This window comes from Rhinopithecus roxellana, chromosome 9, assembly GCF_007565055.1.
Source record: "Rhinopithecus roxellana isolate Shanxi Qingling chromosome 9, ASM756505v1, whole genome shotgun sequence".
In the NCBI taxonomy this organism is placed as follows: Eukaryota; Metazoa; Chordata; class Mammalia; order Primates; family Cercopithecidae; genus Rhinopithecus; species Rhinopithecus roxellana.
The window spans coordinates 15,874,111-15,896,151 of NC_044557.1; the positions used below are offsets into that span (position 1 = coordinate 15,874,111).

At 44.3% G+C, this 22,041-nt stretch overlaps 1 protein-coding gene across 1 annotated transcript in view; it reads right to left on the reverse strand.

The window, feature by feature from the left end:
• The window catches only part of UBE2V2 (ubiquitin conjugating enzyme E2 V2), a 59,107-nt gene extending 45,271 nt beyond the window's left edge, over nucleotides 1-13,836 (reverse strand). The window contains exon 1 of the mRNA XM_030937841.1: nucleotides 13,754-13,836. Coding sequence (XP_030793701.1) covers nucleotides 13,754-13,769 — 16 coding nt within the window. The 5' untranslated portion in view covers nucleotides 13,770-13,836. The remainder of the gene's footprint in view (nucleotides 1-13,753) is intronic.
• Nucleotides 13,837-22,041: the final 8,205 nt, after the last annotated feature.

Genomic DNA, 22,041 nt, shown 5'->3' on the forward strand with positions numbered 1-22,041 from the left:
CTCAACAGAAACCTTAGAGGCCAGGGGAGAGTGAGATGATACATTTAAAGTGCTCGCAGGGGCTGGGCTCACACCTGTAATCCCAGCACTCTGGGAGGCTGAGGCGGGCAGATCGCTTAAGCCCAAGAGTTCAAGACCAGTCTGGGCAATAGACCTTGTCTCTCTTTAAAAAAAAAAAAGTGACCAGGAAAAAAACTGTCCTTTAGACAAAGATGTCTGTCCCAGGACAAAGCTGTTCTTCAGAAACAAAGAATAAAGACTTTCTCAGGCAAACAAAAGCTGAAGGAGTTTATCACTACAAGACCTGCCTTACAAGAAATGCTATGGGAAGTTCTTCAAGCTGAAAGAAAAGGATACTAATGAGTAACACAAAAACATCTGAAAGTATAAAACTCACTGGGAAAAGTAAACACAAGGTCAACTTCAGAATACACTAACACTGTAATGGTGGAGTGTAAATTACTTGTATCTTTAGCAGGAAGGTTAAAAGACAAAACTATTCAAAGTAACTACAATAATTTGTAAAGGAATATGCAATATAAAAAGATGCAGGCTGGGTGCGGTAGTTCATGCCTGTAATCCCAGCACTTTGGGAGGCCAAGGCAGGTGGATTACCTGAGGTCAGGAGTTCGACAGCAGCCTAGCCAACATGGTGAAACCCTATCTCCACTAAAAATACAAAAATTAGCGGGGCGTGCTGGCAGCTGCCTATAATCCCAGCTAGTCAGGAGTCTGAGGCAGGAGAATCACATGAACCCAGGAGGCGAAGGTTGCAGTAAACCAAGATCAGACCACTGCACTCCAGCCTAGGTGACAAGAACGACACTGTCTCAAAAAAAAAAAAAAAAAGATCCAAACTGTGACACCAAATATTCAAAATGGGAGAGTAGGGTAAAAATATAAAGGATTTTTTAGGCAATCAAGGCTAAGTTGTTATTAGCTTAAAATAACCTTTTGTAACGGTAAGACGTTTTTTGTAAGCCTCATGGTAACCACAAAGCAAAAACCTATATGCCAGGTGTGGTGGCTCACCTCTGTAATCCCAGCACTTTGGGAGGCTGAGGCAGGTGGGTCATCTGAGGTCAGGAGTTCCGGACCAGCCTGGCCAACATGGTGAAACCCCGTCTCTACTAAAAATTAGCCAGACGTGGTGGTGCATGCCTGTAATGGCAGCTACTTAGGAGGCTGAGGCAGGAGAATTGCTTGAACCCAGGAGGCAGAGCTTGCAGCAAGCCGAGATCATGCCATTGCACTCCAGCCTGGGCAACAAAGTGAGACTCCATCTCAAAAAAAAAAAAACAAAACAAAAAAAACGAGTTCAAGACCAGCCTGGCCAAAATAGTGAAACCCCGTCTCTACTAAAAATACAAAAAATAAGCTGGGCATGGTGGCAGCTGCCTGTAAGCCCAACTACTAGGAAGGCTGAGACAGGAGAATTGCTTGAACCCGGGAGGAGGCAGAGGTTGCAGTGAGCTGATATCACGCCATTGCACTCCAGCCTCGGCAAGGGGAGTGAAACTCCATCTTACAAAAAAAAAAAAACTCTAATAGATAAAAAATAAAAAGCAAAGAACAGGCCAGCGGAGTGGATCATGCCTGAAACCCCAGTGCTCTGGAGCCCAAGGTGGGAGGAGCACTTGAGGCCAGGAGTTCAAAGCTGGCCTGGGCAATATACTAAGACTCTTCCTCTACAAAAAATTAATAAAAAAAAAAAAAATTAGCTGGGCATGGTGGCACATGCCTGCATTCCTAGCTACTCAGGAGGCTGAGGCAGGAGGATCGCTCCAGCCCAGGACTTCAAAACCAGCTTGCGCAACATGGCAAGACCCTGTATCTACAGGAAAAAAAAAATTAGCCAGGTTTGGTGGCACACACCTGTAGTCCTAGCTACTCCCAAGGCTAAGGCAAGAAGATTGCTTGAGCCCAGGAGTTGGAGGTTACAGTGAGCTATGATCATGTCAGAGCAACACACTGTCTTAAAAAAAAAAAAAAAGAAAAGGTGAGGAAAAAAACATACTACCAGAGAAAATCAACCACCAAATAAGACCGTAAGAGAGGAAGAAAGAGTGACTGAATGGTTAAAAAAAACAAGACCCAACTATATGCTGCAACAAGAGACTCACCTCACCTGTACGGACACATGTAGACTGAAGGTGAAGGAATGGAAAAAGATATGCCATGCAAATGGAAATCAAAAGAGAACAAGACCCTGTAATCCCAGCACTCTGAAAGGTCAAGGAGGGAGAATTGTTTGAGCCCAGGAGTTTGAAAGCATCCTGAGCAACATTTTGAGAACCCATCTCTACAAAAAATATAAAAAATTAGCAAGGCATAGTGGCATGCACCTATGGTCAGCTACACAGGAGGCTGAGGTAGGAAAATCACTGATCTCAATAGTTCAAGCCTGCAGTGAGCCATGTTCACACCACTGCACTCTAGCCTAGATAGGGAGACCCTGTCTCAAAAAAAAAAAAAAAAAGAGAGAGAGAAAGCCCAAGAATTGCTTCACTTATATCAGATAAAATCATTTTTGCTTTTGTTTTTAGACAAAGAGTCTCACTAACTCTGCCCCGGTTGGAGTACAGTCACAGCATCTTGGCTCACTGCAGCCTCCACCTCCTGAGTTCAAGCAATTATCCTGCCTTAGCCTACCAAGTGGAATTATAGGCGTATGCCACCATGCCTGGCTAATTTTATTTGTATTTATTTATTTTTTTTGAGATGGAGTCTAGCTCTCTCACCCAGGCTGGAGTGCAGTGGCGCAGTCTCAGCTCACTGCAACTTCTGCCTCCCAGGTCACGTGATTCTTCTGCCTCAGCCTCCTGAGTAGCTGGGATTACAGGTGGGCGCCACCATGCCCGGCTAATTTTTGTATTTTTAGTACAGATGGGGTTTCACCATGTTGGTCAGGCTGGTCTCGAACTCCTGACTTTGTGATCTGCCCGCCTCAGCCTCCCAAAGTGCTGGGATTACAAGCATGAGCCACCGTGCCCTGCTGGTTTTTTTATTTTTTTTTTTTTTTTGGAGACAGAGTCTCGCTCTGTTGCCCAGGCTGAAGTGCAGTGGCGCAATCAAGGCTCACGGCAATCTCCAACTCCCAGATTCAAGCAATTCTCCTGCCTCAGCCTCCTGAGCAGCTGGGACTACAGGGGCCCGACACCACGCCCAATTTTTGTTTGTTTTGTTTCGTTTCGTTTTGAGCAGGAGTCATGCTCTGTCACCCAGGCTGGAGTGCAGTGGCATGATCTTGGCTCACGGCAACCTCTGCCTCCCGGGTTCAAGCAATTCTCTGCCTCAGTCTCCCAAGTAGCTGGGGTCACAGGCACCCGCCACCACACCTGGCTAATTTTTGGACTTTTGGTAGAGATGGGGTTTCACCATTTTGCCAGGCTGGTCTTGAACTCTCAACCTTGTGATCCACCTGTCTCAGCCTCCCAAAGTGCTGGAATTATCGGTGTGAGCCACCGCTCCCAGTCCAATTTTTGTATTTTTAATAGAGATGGGATTTCGCCATGTTGGCCAGGTTGATCTTGAACTCCTGATCTCAAGTTATCCACCCGCCTCAGCCTCCCAAAGTGCTGGCATTGCAGGCATGAGCCACCACACCTGGCCCTCAATAAAATAGATTTTTAAATCAAAAACTGTAAAAAGAGATAAAGAAGGTCATCATATAATAATAAAGGGGTCAATTTAGCAAGAGAACAATTGTAAATATATATGCACCCAACATCAAAGCACCTAAATATATAAAGCAAATATTAATAGATATGAAGGGTAAGATAGGCTATAATACAGTAAAAGTAGGAGACTTTCACACTTCACAATTAGCAATGCACAGATCATGCAGACAGAAAGTCAACAAGGAAATATGAGACTTAGCTACACTATAGAACAAATGGACCTAACAGAAATATACAGAACATACCATCCAACAGTGGCATAATACATTATTTTAAGCTGCACATGGAACATTCTCAAGGACAGATCATATGTGAAGCCACAAAATAAGTCTTAACAAATTTAAGAAGATGGAAATCATATCAAATATCTTTTCTGACCACAATGGTATAAAACTAGAAATCATTAACAGGAAGATCTTCAGAAAATTCACAAAAACATGGAAGTTAAACACATGCTCTTAAACAACCAATACGTCAATGAAGATATTAAAAAACAAATTACCAAGTTTATTGAAACAAATGAAAACTGAAACACAGCATACAAAACCTATGGAATACAGCAAAAGCAGTTTTAAGACAGAAGTTTGTAACAATAAACACTGACATCATATGTCTTCTGCAAACAGGAACAGTTTAACTTGTTCTCCAATTAAGATGCCTTGTATTCCTTTGTCTTACTGCTCTTTCTAGGACTTCCAGTACTATGTTGAACAGAAGTGGCAAAATTGGGCATCATGCAGCTGGGCATGGTGGTGGCTCACGCCTATAATCCCAGCACTTTGGGAGGCCGAGGCATGCGGATCACCTGAGGTCAGGAGTTCAAGACCAGCCTGGCCAACATGGCGAAACCCCATCTCTACTAAAACTACAAAACATTAGCCAAGTGTGGTGGCATGCACCTGTACTCCCAGCTACTCAGGAGGCTGAAGTGACAGCCTGGGAAGTTGAGGCTGCAGCGAGCCGTGACTATACCACTGCACTCCAGCCTAGGTGACAGGTTGAGACCGTCTCAGAAAAAAAAAAGAAAAAAGAAAGAAAAAAGGCAATCTATGAAACTACTAGAAAACAGGAAGAAAAGTCAATGGCATTGGTCTCGGCAATGATTTTTGGAGGATATGACCTCAAAAGCACGTTCAAAAGCAAAAACAGACAATTTGGGTCACATAAAACTAAAAATCTCCTGCACAGCAAAGGAAACAATAAAGAGAGAACTAGCGGGGGACGGTGGTTCTCGCCTGTAATCCTAGCACTTTGGGAGGCCAAGGCAGGCGGATCAGCTGAGGTCAGGAGTTTACAACCAGCCTGACCAACATGGAGAAATTCCGTCTCTACAAAAAACACAAAATTAGCAGGGCATGGTGGCATATGCCTGTAATCCCAGCTACTCAGGAGGCTGAGGCAGGATAATCCCTTGAACCCAGGAGGCAGAGCTTGCGGTGAGCTGAGATAGTGCCACTGCACTCCAGCCTGGGCAACAAGAGCAAAACTCCACCAAAAAAAAAAAAAAAAAAGAGAGACAGAGAACATAAAAAATGGTTCACTCTACTTGCAAACCATATATCTGATAAGGGGTTAATAACCAAAATATATAAGGAACTCAGTTCAATACCAAGAAAATAACCCCATGTAAAAATGGGTAAAAGATCTGAATAGACATTTCTCAAAAGACATACAAATGGCCAAGAGGTATATGAAAAAAATTCTCAACATCAGTAATCATCAAGGAAATGCAAAAAAAAAGCCACATGAGATATCACCTCACTCCCATTAAGATGGCTATGATCAAAAGGATGAAAGATGAGGCCAAGCGCAGTGGCTCATGCCTGTAATCCCAGCACTTTGGGAGGCTAAGGTGGGTGGATCACCTGAGGTCAGGAGTTCGAGATCAGCCGAGCCTGGCCAACAGGGTGAAACCATGTCTCTCCTAACAATATGAAAATTAGCCAGGCATGGTGGCAGGTGCCTGTAATCCCAGCTACTCGGGAGGCTAAGACAGGAGAATTGCTTGAACCTGGAGGTGGATGTTGCAGTGAGCCGACATCTCGCCACTGCACTCCAGCCTAGGCGACAGAGCGAGACTGTCTCAATTAAAAAAAAAAAAGGTTAGGCATGGCGGTTCATGCCTGTAATCCCAGCACTTTGGGAGGCCAAGGCAGGCGGATCACCTGAGGTTGGGAGCTCGAGAGCAGCCTGACCAATATGGAGAAACCCCATCTCTACTAAAAATACAAAATTAGCTGGGCGTGGTGGCGCATGGCTGTAATCCCAGCTACTCGGGAGGCTGAGGCAGGAGAACTGCTTGAACCAGGAGGCGGAAATGAGCCGAGATCACGTCATTGCACTCCAGCCTGGGCAACAAGAGCTAAACTCCATCTCAAAAAAAAAAAAAAAAAGATGAAACATAACAAGTGTTGGTGAGTATGTGGTGATAAAGGATAATCTAAGCATGCTGTTGGTGGGAATGTGAATTAGTACAGTCATATGGAGAAAGAACAGTATGGAGGTTCCTCAAAAACTTAAAAATAGAGCTACCATATGATCCAGCAATCCTGCTACTGCATATATAGCCAAAGAAAATAAAATCAGTATGTCAAAGAGAGGTCTGCACTCCCATTTTATTGCAGCATTACTCAAAATATGCAAGATATAGAATCAACCTAAGTATCCACCAACCAACGAATGAATAGGCTGAGCGTGGTGGCTCACGCCTGTAATCCCTGCACTTTGGGAGGCCAAGGTGGGTGGATTGCTTGAGGTCAGGAGTTTGAGACCAACCTGGCCGACATGGTGAAATCCCATCTCTACTAAAACACAAAACAGCCAGGCGTGGTGGCGGGTACCTGTAATCCCAGCTACTAGGGAGCCTGAGGCAGGAGAATTACTTGAACCCAGGAGATGGAGGCTGCAGTGAGCTGAGAATGTGCCACTGCACTCCAGCCTGGGTGACAGAGTCAGACTCTGTCTCAAAAAAATAAAACACACACACACACACACACACACACACACACACACAGACAAATGGATAAAGAACATATGCTATATGTACATAGTGGGATACTATTCTAATCATTAAAAAGAAGGAAATTCTCTCATTTGCAACAACATGGATGAACCTGGAGAACATTATGTTAAGTGAAATAACACAGGCACAGAAAGACAAATACATACTATCTCACTCATATATGGAGTCAAAGTTGATCTCACAGAAGTAGACAGGAGATGGCATACCAGAGGTTAGGATGGTTGGGGTTATGGGGGTGGGGATTGGGAAGATGTCAGACAAAGGATACATAATTACAGTCAGGAGGAACAAGTTCAAGAGCACTACTGTATAGCATGGTGACTAGTTAATGACATACTGTATTATTGAAAAATACTGAGTAGATATTAAGTATTCTCACCACAAAAATGATAACTACCTGAGATAATGTATTTGGTACTTAGCTAGATTTAACCATTCTACAATGTACATATAGTGTCCTTTAAAGCATTAGCAAGCATTGTTCAAATTACTTTTAATTTTTTTTTTTTTTTTTTTTTTTTTTTTTTTTTTTTTTTTTGAGACAGTATCGCTCTGTTGCCCAGGCTGGAGTGCAGTGGGGCCTGATCTCGGCTCACTGCAAGCTCCGCCTCCCGGTTTACGCCATTCTCCTGCCTCAGCCTCCCGAGTAGCTGGGACTACAGGCACCCGCCACCTTGCCCGGCTAGTTTTTTTGCATTTTTTAGTAGAGACAGGGTTTCACCGTGTTAGCCAGGATGGTCTCGATCTCCCGATCTCCTGACCTCATGATCCACCCGTCTTGGCCTCCCAAAGTGCTGGGATTACAGGCTTGAGCCACCGCGCCCGGCCTAATTTTTTTTTTTTTTGACACAGTGTCTTGCTCTGTTGCCCAGGCAGGAATGCAGTGACACGATCACAGCTCACTGCAGCCTCAACCTCCTAGGCTCAAGCCATACCCTACCTCAGCCTCCCAACTAGCTGGGACTGCAGGTGCACATCACCACACCCATCTAATTTTTGTATTTTCTGTAGAGATGGGATTTTGTTATCTTGCCCAGGCTGGTCTTAAACTCCTAGGCTCAAGTGATCCACCCACCTTGACCTCCCAAAGCACTGGGACTACAGGTGGAAGCCACTGCAACCAGTCTCAAGCTACTCGACAATTTTTTTTTTTTTTTTTTTGAGATGAAGTCTTGCTCTGTCGCCCAGGCTGAAGCGCAGTGGGGCGATCTCGGCTCACTGCAAGCTCCACCTCCAGGTTCACGCCATTCTACTGCCTCAGCCTCCTGAGTAGCTAGGACTACAGGCGCCTGCCACCACGCCCGGCTAATTTTTTGTATTTTTGGTAGAGACGGGATTTCACCATGTTAGCCAGGATGGTCTCGATCTCCTGACCTTGTGAACCACCCGTCTTGGCCTCCCAAAGTGCTGGGATTACAGGCGTGAGCCACTGCGCCCAGCCAACAAGCTTTTTTTAACAAAATAAAACATTTTAATTCTTAATATCTGATACTTTAAATTACGACATACTAAATATTATTGTTTTCATTTTCCTGCACATTTCTAAACAGGGAGCATTCTTAATGTTTTGACATTTTTGAAGGTCTCAGAACAACCATAATTTTCCCAATTATTAAGATTGCTTTGAGTTTTTTGCACGGCCATTTTTACCTCTGCAAACTGCTGTTCAAAGGACTGTACAGTGAGGTTGTACCATATTATCAAAAGCATGTTTATCAAGAGAATTCAGGCTCCCAAATGACCTAGAAAAATCAACCAGGCCAGTTATGGAAGCCTCGAGAGGGAAATACACTAGACTACCACAGTTCAGCTCTTCTATTGTTTAGTTACCAAGTTCTAGGTTATGATTTAAACTATGTAATTCTCTTCTATTACCACACCCAAGTTCTGTCCATATCCAAGCATCTTCATCTAAAGAAGAGGAAAACAAAATCATGTTGTCCAATCTTTTCACAGATGGGATGAGAAAAGCAATGTTTAGTGATTTAACTGACATGCCCATGGTGGCACGGTAGTCTGTCAGGGGCAGCAGGGAACTCAGACCACTGCTAAACTAGTTCTTCCAGTATATACAATGCTACCCACTTCTGAAGAAGGCAATTAGTAGGTTATATTCTGGTTTTGTTTTCTGCCTACGTAGCAGAAAACATATTCTTTAATCAATTTTTTCTGAGTTTCTCATTACTCAAAGACATTTTCCAGGCATCTATAGTCAAAGAGACTAGAGCTTCACTGTACCACTAATATTACCTAAGTGATAAATATAAAACATTTCACGATACAATGTAATGTGGTATCCTGGATGAAGTCCTGGGACAGCAAAAGTATATTAAAGAAAAACCAAGGAAATCTGAACCTGTTAATAATAAATGTGTCAATATTGGTTCCTTAATTGTGACAAGTGTACCATACCAATATAAGAAATTAACAGGGAATATGGACGCGGTGGCTCACGCCTGTGATCCCAGCACTTTGGGAAGCTAAGGCGGGCGGATCACGAGGCCAGGAGTTTGAGACCAGCCTGGCCAACATGGTGAAACCCTGTCTCTACTAAAGACACAAAAAATTATCCAGGCATGATGGTGCACGCCTGTAATCCCAGCTACTCAGGAGGCTGAGGCAGGAGAACCGTTTGAACCCAGGAGGAGGAGGTTGCAGTGAGCCCAAATCGCGCCATTGCACTCCAGCCTGGGCAACAGAGGAGGACTCTGTCTCAAGAGAAAAAAAAAAGGAAATTAACAAGGAAAACTGAATGTAAGGTGCATGGAAACTTTCTGTACTATCTTCACAACTTTTCTGTAAAACTAAAACTACTGTGTTTTTCTAAAACTACTGCACATACTTTTCTTTTTTTTTTTTTTTTGAGATGGAGTGTCACTCTTCTTACCCAGGCTGGAACGCAACGGCACGATCTCGGCTCACCACAACGTCCGCCTCCCAGGTTCAAACGATTCTCCTGCCTCAGCCTTTTGAGTAGCTGGAATTACAGGTATGTGCCACCACGCCCGGATAATTTTGTATTTTTAGTAGAGACAGGGCTTCTCCATGTTGGTCAGGCTGGTCTCGACCTCCCGACCTCAGGTGATCTGCCCGCCTTGAACTCCCAAAGTGCTGGGATTATAGGTGTGAGCCACCCCACCCAGCCTGCACACTTTCTATCTAAACTAATTGTTATTATTAATGTTGGAATTTTGACTCATGAGTATAAAACAGTATCAGATTTCTATTTCCAAAAGTAGCTTCTTAACCTTTGTCCTGTGAAATACTCTTGAATTCCATGGGTGACTCTGTCTCTTGGAAAGGGATAACCTAGCTGGTGAGGGCTATGTTCCCCTTTCATCCATAAGAAGCATATGAGTCTGAAACAAGGATTGTGCTACAAAGGGAAGTGTGAAAGGGAGTAATTAAGATTCGTGTTCTGACAAATATTCCAAATTCAGAGTTCTTCATAATGGAGAGCGCATCAGACTGAGGGTAAAAGACCTGGATTCTAATCTTGCCTGTACTAATAACCACCTATACATAGCCTTTTACTTGTTTGAGCCTCAGTTTTCTTATCTGTAAAATAAGAAGACCAGATGGTATGGCAAAAAATGTTTCTGCTTAAAAGTCTCCATCTGGCCATGCACAGTGGCTCAAACCTGTAATCCTAACCTCAGGCCAGGGCAGGAGGATCACTTGAGTCCCGCAGTTCGGACTAGTCTGGATAACATATGGAGACCCTGTCTCTAGAAATAATTTTAAAAATTAGCCAGGTGTGGCAATGCGTGCCTGTGTTCCCAGCTACTTGGGAGGCTGAGGTAGGAGGATAACCTGACTCCAGCGGGTCAAGGCTGCAGTGAGCCATGATCGCATGCCACTGCATTCCAGCCTGGGCAACAGAGCGAGACTCCATCTCAAAAAGTCTCAAATTAAAAGTTTTTTCCTTCCAAAATTCTCTTCCAGTAAAACGAAGGGTTAAAGGAGCTAAGGTATATGATGCACACTGAACTCAAGATCAAAACATATTTGTCAGGGCTTTTTCTTTTTGGCCTCTTAAACAACTGTTATCGAGATACTTTGGCTTAAATAAAAAACACGTGTATTAGACCAGGCTCAGTGGTTCGTGCCTGCAATCCCAGCCCTTTGGGAGGCCAGGGCGGATGGATTACCCGAGGTTAACAGTTTCAAACCAGCCTGGCCAACATGGCGAAACCCCGTATCTACTAAAAAAAATATATACAATAAATTAGCTGGGCGTGGTGGTGCATGCCTGAATCCCAGCTACTCAGAATGCTGAGGCAGGAGAATTGCTTAAACCTAGGAGGAAGAGGTTGCAGTCAGCCGAGATTGCACCATTGCACTCCAGCCTGAGCAACAAGGCGAGACTCCATCTCAAACAAACACGAGCATCACATCCATGCAGCTCATCTAATTTTAAATTTTAAGCTGTATCATGCTGCTTTCACAAATACACAGGTACTATTTACTTCCCATGTTACCAAAAAGCAAACAAAAGTATAACTAATAGTAAAATTAAAACTAATTAGTAGGCTGGGCATGATGGCTCACACCTTATAATCCCAGCACTTTGGGAGGCTGAGGTGGGCAGATCACCTGAGGTCAGGAGTTTGAGACGAGTCTGGCCAACATGATGAAACCCCATCTCTACTAAAAAAATAATAATAATAATACAAAAAAATTTGCTGGGCGTGGAGGCGTGCGCCTGTAATCCCAGCTACTCGGAAGGCTGAGGCAGGGGAATTGCTTGAACCAGGGAGGTGGAGGTTGCAGTGAGCCAAAATCACACCATTGCACTACAGCCTAGGCGAAGAAGCGAGACTCTGTCTCAAAAAAAACAACAACAAAAAAAACAAAACAAAACAAAAAAACAAACCCAGGCGTGGTGGCTCACACCTGTAATCCCAGCACTTTGAGAGGCCGGATCACAAGGTCAAGAGATCAAGACCATCCTGGCCAACATGGTGAAACCCCGTCTCTACTAAACATACAAAAAATTAGCTGGGCATGGTGGCACATGCCTGTAGTCCCAGCTACTTGGGAGGCTGAGGCAGGAGAATCACTTGAGCCCATGAGGCGGAGGTTGCAGTGAGCCAAGCAAGATCCCACCACTACACTCCAGCCTGGGTGACAGAGCAAGACTCCGTCTCAAAAAAAAAAAAAACCTAGTAGACGGGAACAGTGGCTCACCCCTGTAATCCAGCACTTTGGGAAGCTGAGGCGGGCAGATCACCTGAAGTGAGGAGGGTGCAGTGAACCAAGATCATGCCACTGCACTCCAGCCTGGGCAACAGCAAGACTCCATCTCAAAAAAATAAAAATAAAAAAAAGACTCCCTATGTACAATATGCTAACTATTTATCAGTAATCTTTATATTCAATTTCCAAAACAACTAAAAGTGATTAACAAAAAATATTTGCCATCATGTAACCTTTGATCTTTTCAAAATATTAACATTCACTCATATGTACAGTGTTATGAAAAAATTGTGTTTAATAATGCAATCCACAAAATGAAAATGAAAATGAAAAGTATTAAATTAAAATGCATTATTTTATTACTACATTTTCAAAAATCTATGAGGTTCTAAGCACAACTGTTAAAAAGATATGGCCCCGTTAACGAGCACATAGATTAGACTTCAGCAAGCACAGTAAAGTCGTAACACTAAAACTCCACTTTAAAAATAATCCTTGCCTTACTAGTTAGCTCTGACCCAAGTATATATACTATCCCAACACTAGAACTGCTAAAGATCTTAAAACCTATGACACCTATATGTAATAAAGATGTAAAAGACACTACCTAATTAAAATGTATGCAGAATGTATCCTGAGCTATTAAAGTAACAATTACAACATATATTTGAAGCCTTCCATTTCAGTACATACAGATTTGAAAACTCATTTTATTATGCAATGATGACATGAACTATTAAATCACACTGTTCTACAATCCAGTTTCAATGAAGTCTAGAAAAAGGCAGATCAGGTCGAGCGCAGTGGCTTACGCCTGTAATTCCAGCACTCTGAGGCCGAGGTGGGCGGATCACCTGAGGTCAGGAGTTCGAGACCAGCCTGGTCAATATGGCGAAACCCCGTCTCTACTAAAAATACAAAAATTAGCCTGGCGTGGTGGCACGTGCCTGTAATCCCAGCTACTTGGGACGCTGAGGCAGAAGAATCGCTTGAACCTGGGAGGTGGAGCTCGCAGTGAGCCGAGATCACACCACTGCATTCCAGCCTGGGCAACAGGGTGAGTCTCTGACTCAAAAAAAAAAAAAAAAAAAAAGAAGAAAAAGGCAGATCATACATGTTAACATTTTTAAATGTAAAGTAAAACTTAACATTTTCAACATTTTTGAAATGGTCTAATGTCTAAAACCCCAACGTTAATACTTGTGTGCTCACAGGAAACCAAACATTGTATTCAGTAGGAAAGAGGAGTTGAACAGCTTATCTAAGAAACCACTTGTTCTTCAATTAGCTTTCATCTTGCTCTGGTCTTTTATTTTGTTTGCACTGCAGTTTCCTCATACATAATAAAAAGATAACACGTATTCAGTCAGGTAAGAACGATCCTCTCTTTCTTAAGGAGCAACCGTCCTCTCCTCCCCAACCCATGTCAAGGAGAGTCCCATGGAATGGGACCCCTACTCTGATCCAGGTCACCTCTTGGCCTGACCCATCTTCGGTGCCGGAGGTTGACACCCGCCCACCTTGGGCCTCCTCGCCTCCCTCCCGTAGAGCCTTCAGCCTACAACTCGGACCCGCGCCCGCCGCACCCTACGGGTGCGCCCGCGTGGGAGCCACCCCGCCCCCAGCCCGCCGGCGCGCGGCCGACGCGCGAGCACGACTCGCCAACCCGACGGCCGCCGGGGGCCTCGGCGCCGGTCCCACCCGGTCCCAGGCTAAGCTCCGCGGAGAGCGCGGCATTCGAGACAGCGCACTCGGGCTTCTCCCGCACGGTCAGCGCTCGGCCGCCAGCAGCAGGCTGAGGGGCAGAGCCGGGTAGGAGCAGAAAATCAGGCAGCCCAGCCCGGGAACCGACCTGTGGAGACCGCCATCTTCTCCTGCAGCCCGACGCAGCCGCCCGCACGCACGCACGAACCGTCGCGCGTCACTTCCGGGAGCGCGCTGCCCTACACGCGTCATAGCGGACTCCGCCCCTGGCTGGCGCGGGGCTACCGGAGCCGTGACTGTGAGCACGTGGGCCAAGGGGTCGCGGGGCCTCGCTGCTGTTTCCGCAATTCCCTGTGACTCCGCTCTCAAAATGAAACGCTAAAGAATAAGTTCATGAGGGCCGGACATGGTGGCTCACGCCTGTAATCCCAGCACTTTGGGAGGACGAGGCGATCGGATTACCTGAGGTCAGGAGTTTGAAACCAGCCTGGCCAACATGGCGAAACCTCGTCTCTATTAAAAATACAAAAATTAACCGGGCGTGGTGGCGCGCGCCTGTAATCTCAGCTATTCGGGAGGCTGAGGCACGAGAATCGCTTGAACCAGGGAGGCGGAGGTTGCAATGAGTCGCGATTGCACCACTGCACTCCAGCCTGGGCGACAGAGCGAGACTCCGCCTCAAAAAAATAAATAAAAATAAGTGGGCATTGACAGATTTGCGTTGATAAATGATTCAAAAGAGTTGGACGATAAATTTGAACAGCTAGGGATGCTGAGGTGGGAGGGTCACTTGAGCCCTAGAGGTGAGGCTGCAGTGAGCAGAAATCGCTGCACTCCAGCCTGGGCAACAGAGGGAGAGTCTGTTTAAAAAAGAAAGAAAGAAAGAAATAGGAAAGTAATACAGGCTGGGGGCTGAAGCTCGCTTCTGTAATCCTAACACTTTGGGAGGCCAAGGCAGGAGGATCACTTGAGCCCAAGGCTTTGAGACCAGCCTGGACAACATAGTCATACCTAGTCTCTACATAAAACTGAAAAAAAAAAAAAAAAAAAGGTTTTTCACATCCGTTGTAAGTTGTTATTCTCTTTGTAGCAATTATGAATGGGCGTTCACTCATGATTTGGCTCTCTGTTTGTCTGTTATTGGTGTATAGGAATGCTTGTGATTTTTGCACATTGATTTTGTATCCTGAGACTTTGCTGAAGTTGCTTATCAGCTTAAGGAGATTTGGTGCTGAGAGGATGGGGTTTTCTAAATATACAATCATGTCATCTGCAAACAGAGACAATTTGACTTCTTTTCCTAATTCAATACCCTTCATTTCTTTCTCTTGCCTGATTGCCCTGTCCAGAACTTCCAATACTACATTGAATAGGAGTGGTGAGAGAGGGTATCTTTGTCTTGTGCCCGCTTTCAAAGGGAATGCTGGCTGGGCGCGGTGGCTCACGCCTGTAATCCCAGCACTTTGGGAGGCAGAGGTGGGTGGATCATGAGGTCAGGAGATCGAGACCTTCCTGGCTAACACGGTGAAACCCCGTCTCTACTTAAAAAAAAAAAAAAAAAAAGACAAAAAATTAGCTGGGCGTGGTGGCAGGCCCCTGTAGTCCCAACTACTCAGGAGGCTGAGGCAGGAGAATGGCGTGAACCCAGGAGGCAGAGCTTGCAGTGAGACGAGATTGAGACACTGCACTCCAGTCCAGCCTAGGGGACAGAGCGAGATTCCGACTCAAAAAAAAAAAAAAAAAGGAATCCTTCCTTCCAGTTTTTGCCCATTCAGTATGATATTGGCTGTGGGTTTGTCATAAATAGCTCTCATTATTTTCAGATACGTTCCATCAATGCCTAGTTTATTGAGAGATTTGGCATGAAGGGCTGTTGAATTTTGTTGAGGCTTTTTCTGCATCTATTGAGATAATCATGTGGTTATTGTCATTGGTTCTGTTTATGTGATGGATTGCGTTTATTGACTTGCATATGTTAAAGCGGCCTTGCATCCCAGGGATGAAGCTGACTTGATCGTGGTGGATAAGCTTTTCGATGGGCTGCTGGATTCAGTTTGCCAGAATTTTATTGAGTATTTTTGCATCAGTGTTCATCAGGGATATTGAGCCCATGTAGCCAAGACAATCCTAAGCAAAAGGAACAAAGCTGGAGGCATCACACTACCTACCTGACTTCAAACTATGGCTACAAGGCTACAGTAACAAAAATAGCATGGTACTGGTACCAAAACAGATATATAGATCAATGGAACAGAATAGAGGCCCCAGAAATAATGCCACGTATCTACAACCATCTGATCTTTGACAAACCTGACAAAAATAAGCAATGGAGAAAGTACTCCTTATTTAATAAATGGTGTTGGGTAAATTGGCTAGCCCTATGCAGAAAGCTGGAACTGGATCCCTTCCTTACACCTTATATAAAAATTAACTCAAGATGGATTAAAGACTTAAACGTAAGACCTAAAACCATAAAAACACTAGAAGAAAACCTAGGCAATACCATTCAGGATGCAGGCATGGGCAAAGACTTCATGACTAAAACACCAAAAGCAATGGCAACAAAAGTGAAAATTGACAAATAGAATCTGATTAAACTAAAGAGCTTCTGCACAGCAAAAGAAGCTATCATCAGAGTGAACAGGCAACCTATAGAATGGGAGAAAATTTTTGCAATCTATCCATCTGACAAAGGGCTAATATACAGAATCTACAAAGAACTTAAACAGATTTACAAGAAAAAAATAAGCCCATCAAAAAGTGGGCAAAGGATATGAACACACACTTCTCAAAAGAGGACATTTATGCAACCAAACAAACATGAAAAAAAGCTCATCATCACTGGTCATTAGAGAAATGCAAATCAAAACCACAGTGAGCTACCATCTCACACCAGTTAGAATAGTGATCATTAAAAAAGTTGGGAAACAACAGATGCTGGAGAGGATGTGGAGAAATAGGAATGCTCATGCCGGGCGCGGTGGCTCAAGCCTGTAATCCCAGCACTTTGGGAGGCTGAGACGGGCGGATCACGAGGTCAGGAGATCGAGACCATCCTGGCGAACACGGTGAAACCCCGTCTCTACTGAAAAATACAAAAAACTAGCCGGGCGAGGTGGCGGGCGCCTGTGGTCCCAGCTACTGGGGAGGCTGAGGCAGGAGAATGGCGTAAACCCGGGAGGTGGAGCTTGCAGTGAGCTGAGATCCGGCCACTACACTCCAGCCTGGGCGACAGGGCAAGACTCCTTCTCAAAAAAAAAAAAAAAAAAAAAAAAGGAATGCTTTTACACTGTTGGTGGGAGTGTAAATTAGTTCAACCACTGTGGAAGACAATGTGGCAATTCCTCAAGGATCTAGAACTAGAAATACTATTTGCACGGCCTGGCACAGTGGCTCATGCCTGTAATCCCAGCAATCTGGGAGGCCGAGGTGGGTGAATCACGAGGTCAGGAGATTGAGACCATCCTGGCTAACATGGTGAAACCCTGTTTCTACTAAAAAATACAAAAAATTAGCCGGGCGTGGTGGCGGGCACCTGTAGTCCCAGCTACTCGGGAGGCTGAGGCAGGAGAATGGCGTGAACCCAGGAGGCGGAGCTTGCAGTGAGCTGAGATCGCTCCGCTGCACTCCAGCCTGGGCGACAGAGCGAGACTCCATCTCAAAAAAAAAAAAAAATACTATTTGACTCAGCAATCCCATTACTAGGTATATACTCAAAGCATTGTAAATCATTCTACTATAAAGACACATGCGCATGTATATTTATTATGGCACTATTTATAGTAGCAAAGCCTTGGAACCAACCCAAATGCCCATCAATGATAGATTGCATAAAGAAAATGTGGCAAATATACACCATGGAATACTATGCAGCCATAAATAAGAATGAGTTCACGTCCTTTGCAGGGACATGGATGATGCTGGAAACCGTCATTCTCAGCAAACTATCACAAGAACAGAAAACCAAACACCTCATGTTCTCACTCATAAGTGGGAGTTGAACAATGAGAACACATGGACACAGGGAGGAGAACATCATACACCAGGGCCTGTCAGGGATTGGGGGCTAGGAGAGGGATAGCATTAGGACAAATAGCTAATGCAGATGACAGGTTGATAGGTGTAGCAAACCACCATGGCACATGTATACATATGTAACAAACCTGCACGTTCTGCCCCTGTTGCCCAGAACTTAAATTAAAAAAAAAAAAAAAAAAAAAGGAGAAAATGTAGTTAATAAAAAAAAAAAAAAAGCTGGCATTCTGGTTTGTGCCTGTAGCCTCAGCTACTTAGGAGGATGAGATGGGAGGATCACTTGAGCTAGGAGGTTAAGGCTTCAGTGAGCTATGATGGCACCACTGTAATACAGCCTGGGCAACAGAATGAGACACTGTCTTAAAAAAAAAAAATAGCCGGGGGCCAGGTGTGGTGGCTCACTCCTGTAGTCCCAGCACTTTGGGAGGCCAAGGCAGGTGGATCACGAGGTCAGGAGTTTAAGACCAGCCTGGCCAAAATGGTGAAACCCTGTATCTACTAAAAATACAAAAATTGGCCAGGTGTAGTGGCGGCCACCTGTAATCCCAGCTACTTGGGAGGCTGAGGCAGAGAATTGCTTGAACCCAAGAGGTGGAGGTTGCAGCAAGCTGAGATCTTGCCACTATACTGTAGCCTGGATGACAAGAGGAGACTCTCTCAAAAATAAATAAATAAATAACAGAAAATAAAGAAGAATCATATTCTTATCTACTACTGTCAAGCCACTCTAACTTGACAAGCCAAAATGAGACTGCTTTTCTCACAAAGGAACCTGACATAATAACCTAACTGAAATTTCTTACCAGTGCAGAGAAAAACTCTAATATTATCATCAAATTATTAAACTTTCCCCAAGTTTGTCTGCTGAGTTCTAGTGACCTCAACGTTACATACTTAGCAACAGTCTCTAGCTGACCTATCCTGAATATCAATACTTCTTAAACAGCACATTTATTATGTCCTTACTGATTGAGAAAACCTGGATTTGCTTCCTTTTGTGTACCACCAGATTGGTAGTAAGTTTCATATTGATTGCCAATAATGATTATCTGAAGAGCCATTTCTAAGACCATATTCAAGCTCAGCAGAAAAATGTTGATGTAACTACCATAGGGAGTTATAGCAGAAAATGGTCCATTTGCCAACCTGGCCAAGGATGCCAAGCCCAAACACCACGGCCTGATTTTCACAACCTACCATAACCCAGCCTCCACTGACGTCTCCTGAATGATTTCCCATCTCTCTCCAGTGCATGCCCACACTCAGCCAAGCCGCCTCTCAGGTACACTATTGCCACTGCCCTGGTTGTTTCTCCACCTGAGATACCGCATTTCTCCTCCACCTTTCAATATCCTGTCCTTCCTTAAGGCCCAGTTGAAATCTCACTTCTCTGAATCCTTTCCTGATTCCTTTTTCTTGTCTTTTCGTTAAACTGATCTGCTCTTTTAGTCTGTACTAAGAAGTTAGTACAGCAAAAAAACTGATATGTTATCTCTGTAACATGAAAATCAGATCCATTTTAATCCACTTGACTTTTTGACCCTCAGAGTTGTGGGGCCTCAATAGCCAAGACATTCATGGACTCTCCCACTAACAGGAAACTCAGTACCTGTGATCAAAGCACACTCACACACATGTACGCCCAAAAAAACTCATTATGCGCCCTGGGAACATTGTTGCTTTCTTGACATTTTCATTCTATCTCCCCTGTAATTTCAATTTGGAGCTGGGCTTCTTTCTCCTGCTGGGGACAAAGTTCAACCACTTAAAGTGCTTGGTCTAAAGCTTACTCTTCTCCACTTTCATTATGTTTTCCCTGTTTACTGTGCCATCCAATTATGGAATCTGATGGTTAATTCCCAGTGCTCATCCCACTTGACCTGCCAGCAGCAGCTTCTAGAGCAATCAACCATTCTGTTATCTGAGAACTAAATTCTCTCTCTCCCTTTTTTTCTTTTCTTTTTTTTTTTTTTTTTTAGACAGAGTCTTGCTCTGTCGCCCAGGTTGGAGTGCAGTGGCGCGATCTCAGCTCACTGCAACCTCCGCCTCCCAAGTTCAAGCGATTCTCCTGCCTCAGCCTCCCAAGTAGCTGGGACTACAGGTGTGCGTCACCATGCCCAGCTAATTTTTATATTTTTATCAGAGACGGGGTTTCACCATGTTGGCCAGGATGGTCTCAATCTCTTGTCCTCATGATTCGCCTTCCTCGGCCTCCCAAAATGCTGGGATTATAGGCGTGAGCCACCGCACCTGGCCAATTCTCTCTTTTTTTAAACAACATGATACTTTGAAATATGTATACATTACAGAATGACTAAATCAAGCTAATTAACATATGTGTTACCATACAAATCATATTCTAGTAAGAACATTTAAAATCTATTCTCAGCCATTTGCAAGAATACAGTATGTTGTTATTAACTATAGATCTCCTGAGTTTATTTCTCCTGTCTAACTGAAATTTTGAATCCTTTGACCAACATCTCCCCAATCCCCCCACCCCTGCATACCTTGGTAACCACTGTTTTTCCCTTCCTTTCCTTTTTCCTTTCCCCTCCGCTCCGCTCCCCTCCCTTCTCCTCTCCTCTCAGTTTCACTATATTGCCCAGGCTGGTCTCTAATTCCTGAGCTCAAGCAGTCTGCCCACCTCAGCTTCCCAAAGTACTGGGATTACAGGTGTGAGCCACCATGCCTGGCCTCCATTCCTTACTTTTGAATTGAACTTTTTTTGTATTCCACAAGTAAGTATGATAATGTAATATTTATCTTTCTGTGCCTGGCTTATTTCACTTATCATAAGGTCCTCCAGGTTCACCCACATTGTCACAAATGACAGTATTTCTTTCTTTTCAAGGCTGAGTAATATTCTACTGTGTACATATATGCCACATTATCTTTATCTATTCATCCACTGATGGACACAAGTCGATTCCTTATCTTGAGGCTATTGTGAATAATGTTTACAGTGGTTTGAATGTGTCCCCCAAAGATCGAGTGTTGGAAACTTAATCCCCAATACAACAATGTTAAGAGGTACGACCTTTAATTAATGATTAGATCATGAGCCTCTGCTTCTTTTGCGAAATGTCTTTTTGGATCTGTTGCCCTTTTTTTTCTTTTCCTGAGTCGGAGTTTCACTCTTGTGGCCCAGGCTAGCATGCAATGGCGCAGTCTCGGCTCACTGCAACCACTTCCTGGGTTCAACGGATTCGCCAGCCTCAGCCTTCCAAGCAGCTGGGATTACAGTCATGTGCCACCACGTCTGGCTCATTTTGTATTTTTAGTAGAGATGGGGTCTCCACTAAAGACCTGCCTGTTGGTCAGGCTGGTCTCAAACTCCTGACCTCAAGTGATCCACCCACCTTGACCTCCCAAAGGGATTACAGGCATGAGCCACTGTGCCCAGCCTGTTGCCCAATTTTAAATCAGGTTATTTGCTTTCTTGCTTTTGAGTTGTTTGAGTTCCTTACATATTTTTGATACTAAGCTCTTTTCTGATGTATGGTTTGCAAATATCTTCTCCCATTCTGTGGGTTGTTTCTTCTGGAGGACCAGTTTTTCACTTGACTTCAAAACTACCACACTTTCCTAGTGTTTTTTTGTTTTGTTTTGTTTTTGAGACAGGGTCTTACTCTGTTGCCTAGCCTGGAGTGCAGTGGCACCATCACAGCTCACTGCAGCCCTAACCGCCCAGGCTCAAGGGATCCTTCACTTCAGCCTCCTGAGTAGCTGGGATTACAGACATATGCCACAACACCTGGCTAATTTGTTGTAATTTTTGTAGAGACGGGGTTTCACCATGTTGCCCAGGCTCATCTCAAGATATTGGGCTCAAGTGATCTGCCTGCCCCCGAAAGCGCTAGGATTACAGGCATGTCCTAGTGTTTTAAAGGTAGTAGGTTTGGTCAGGAGGCAGGAGCAAGAGGGAAATGTGGGTAACAGCCTTAATTGTATTTTCCATGGGAAGGAACAGGAAAGGGATGATAAGCAGGCTTAGCATTGGCTGCTAAGCAAATGCTACACAGGCTCTGAGGCATAAGGGCTGTCCGTAATTGTCAGGTTACTTTGTCCTTGAATGATTAAGGGAAAACAGTGGCCAGAATGTGAGAGCTCAATGAAGAAGGTGGTGAGGGAGCACACTCTGTTGGTTTGTATTTGAAAGGCACAATCCCCAAAGTGCTATTTACTGTCCCTGGGAATTAGCTAACACTGAGAGGGGCCATCCTTCAAGGGTCCACAAGGCCCCAAGTCATCAGTGCATCAAAATACAGAGAAACACCTGGTCCTTCTGCTACTTCACTGGCCATTTATTCTGAGTCTTTCTCTTCTACATGAATTAATAGTATTGAGGAGTAGTTCTTTCTTTCTTTCTTTTTTTTAGGCAAAGTCTCCCTCTGTCGC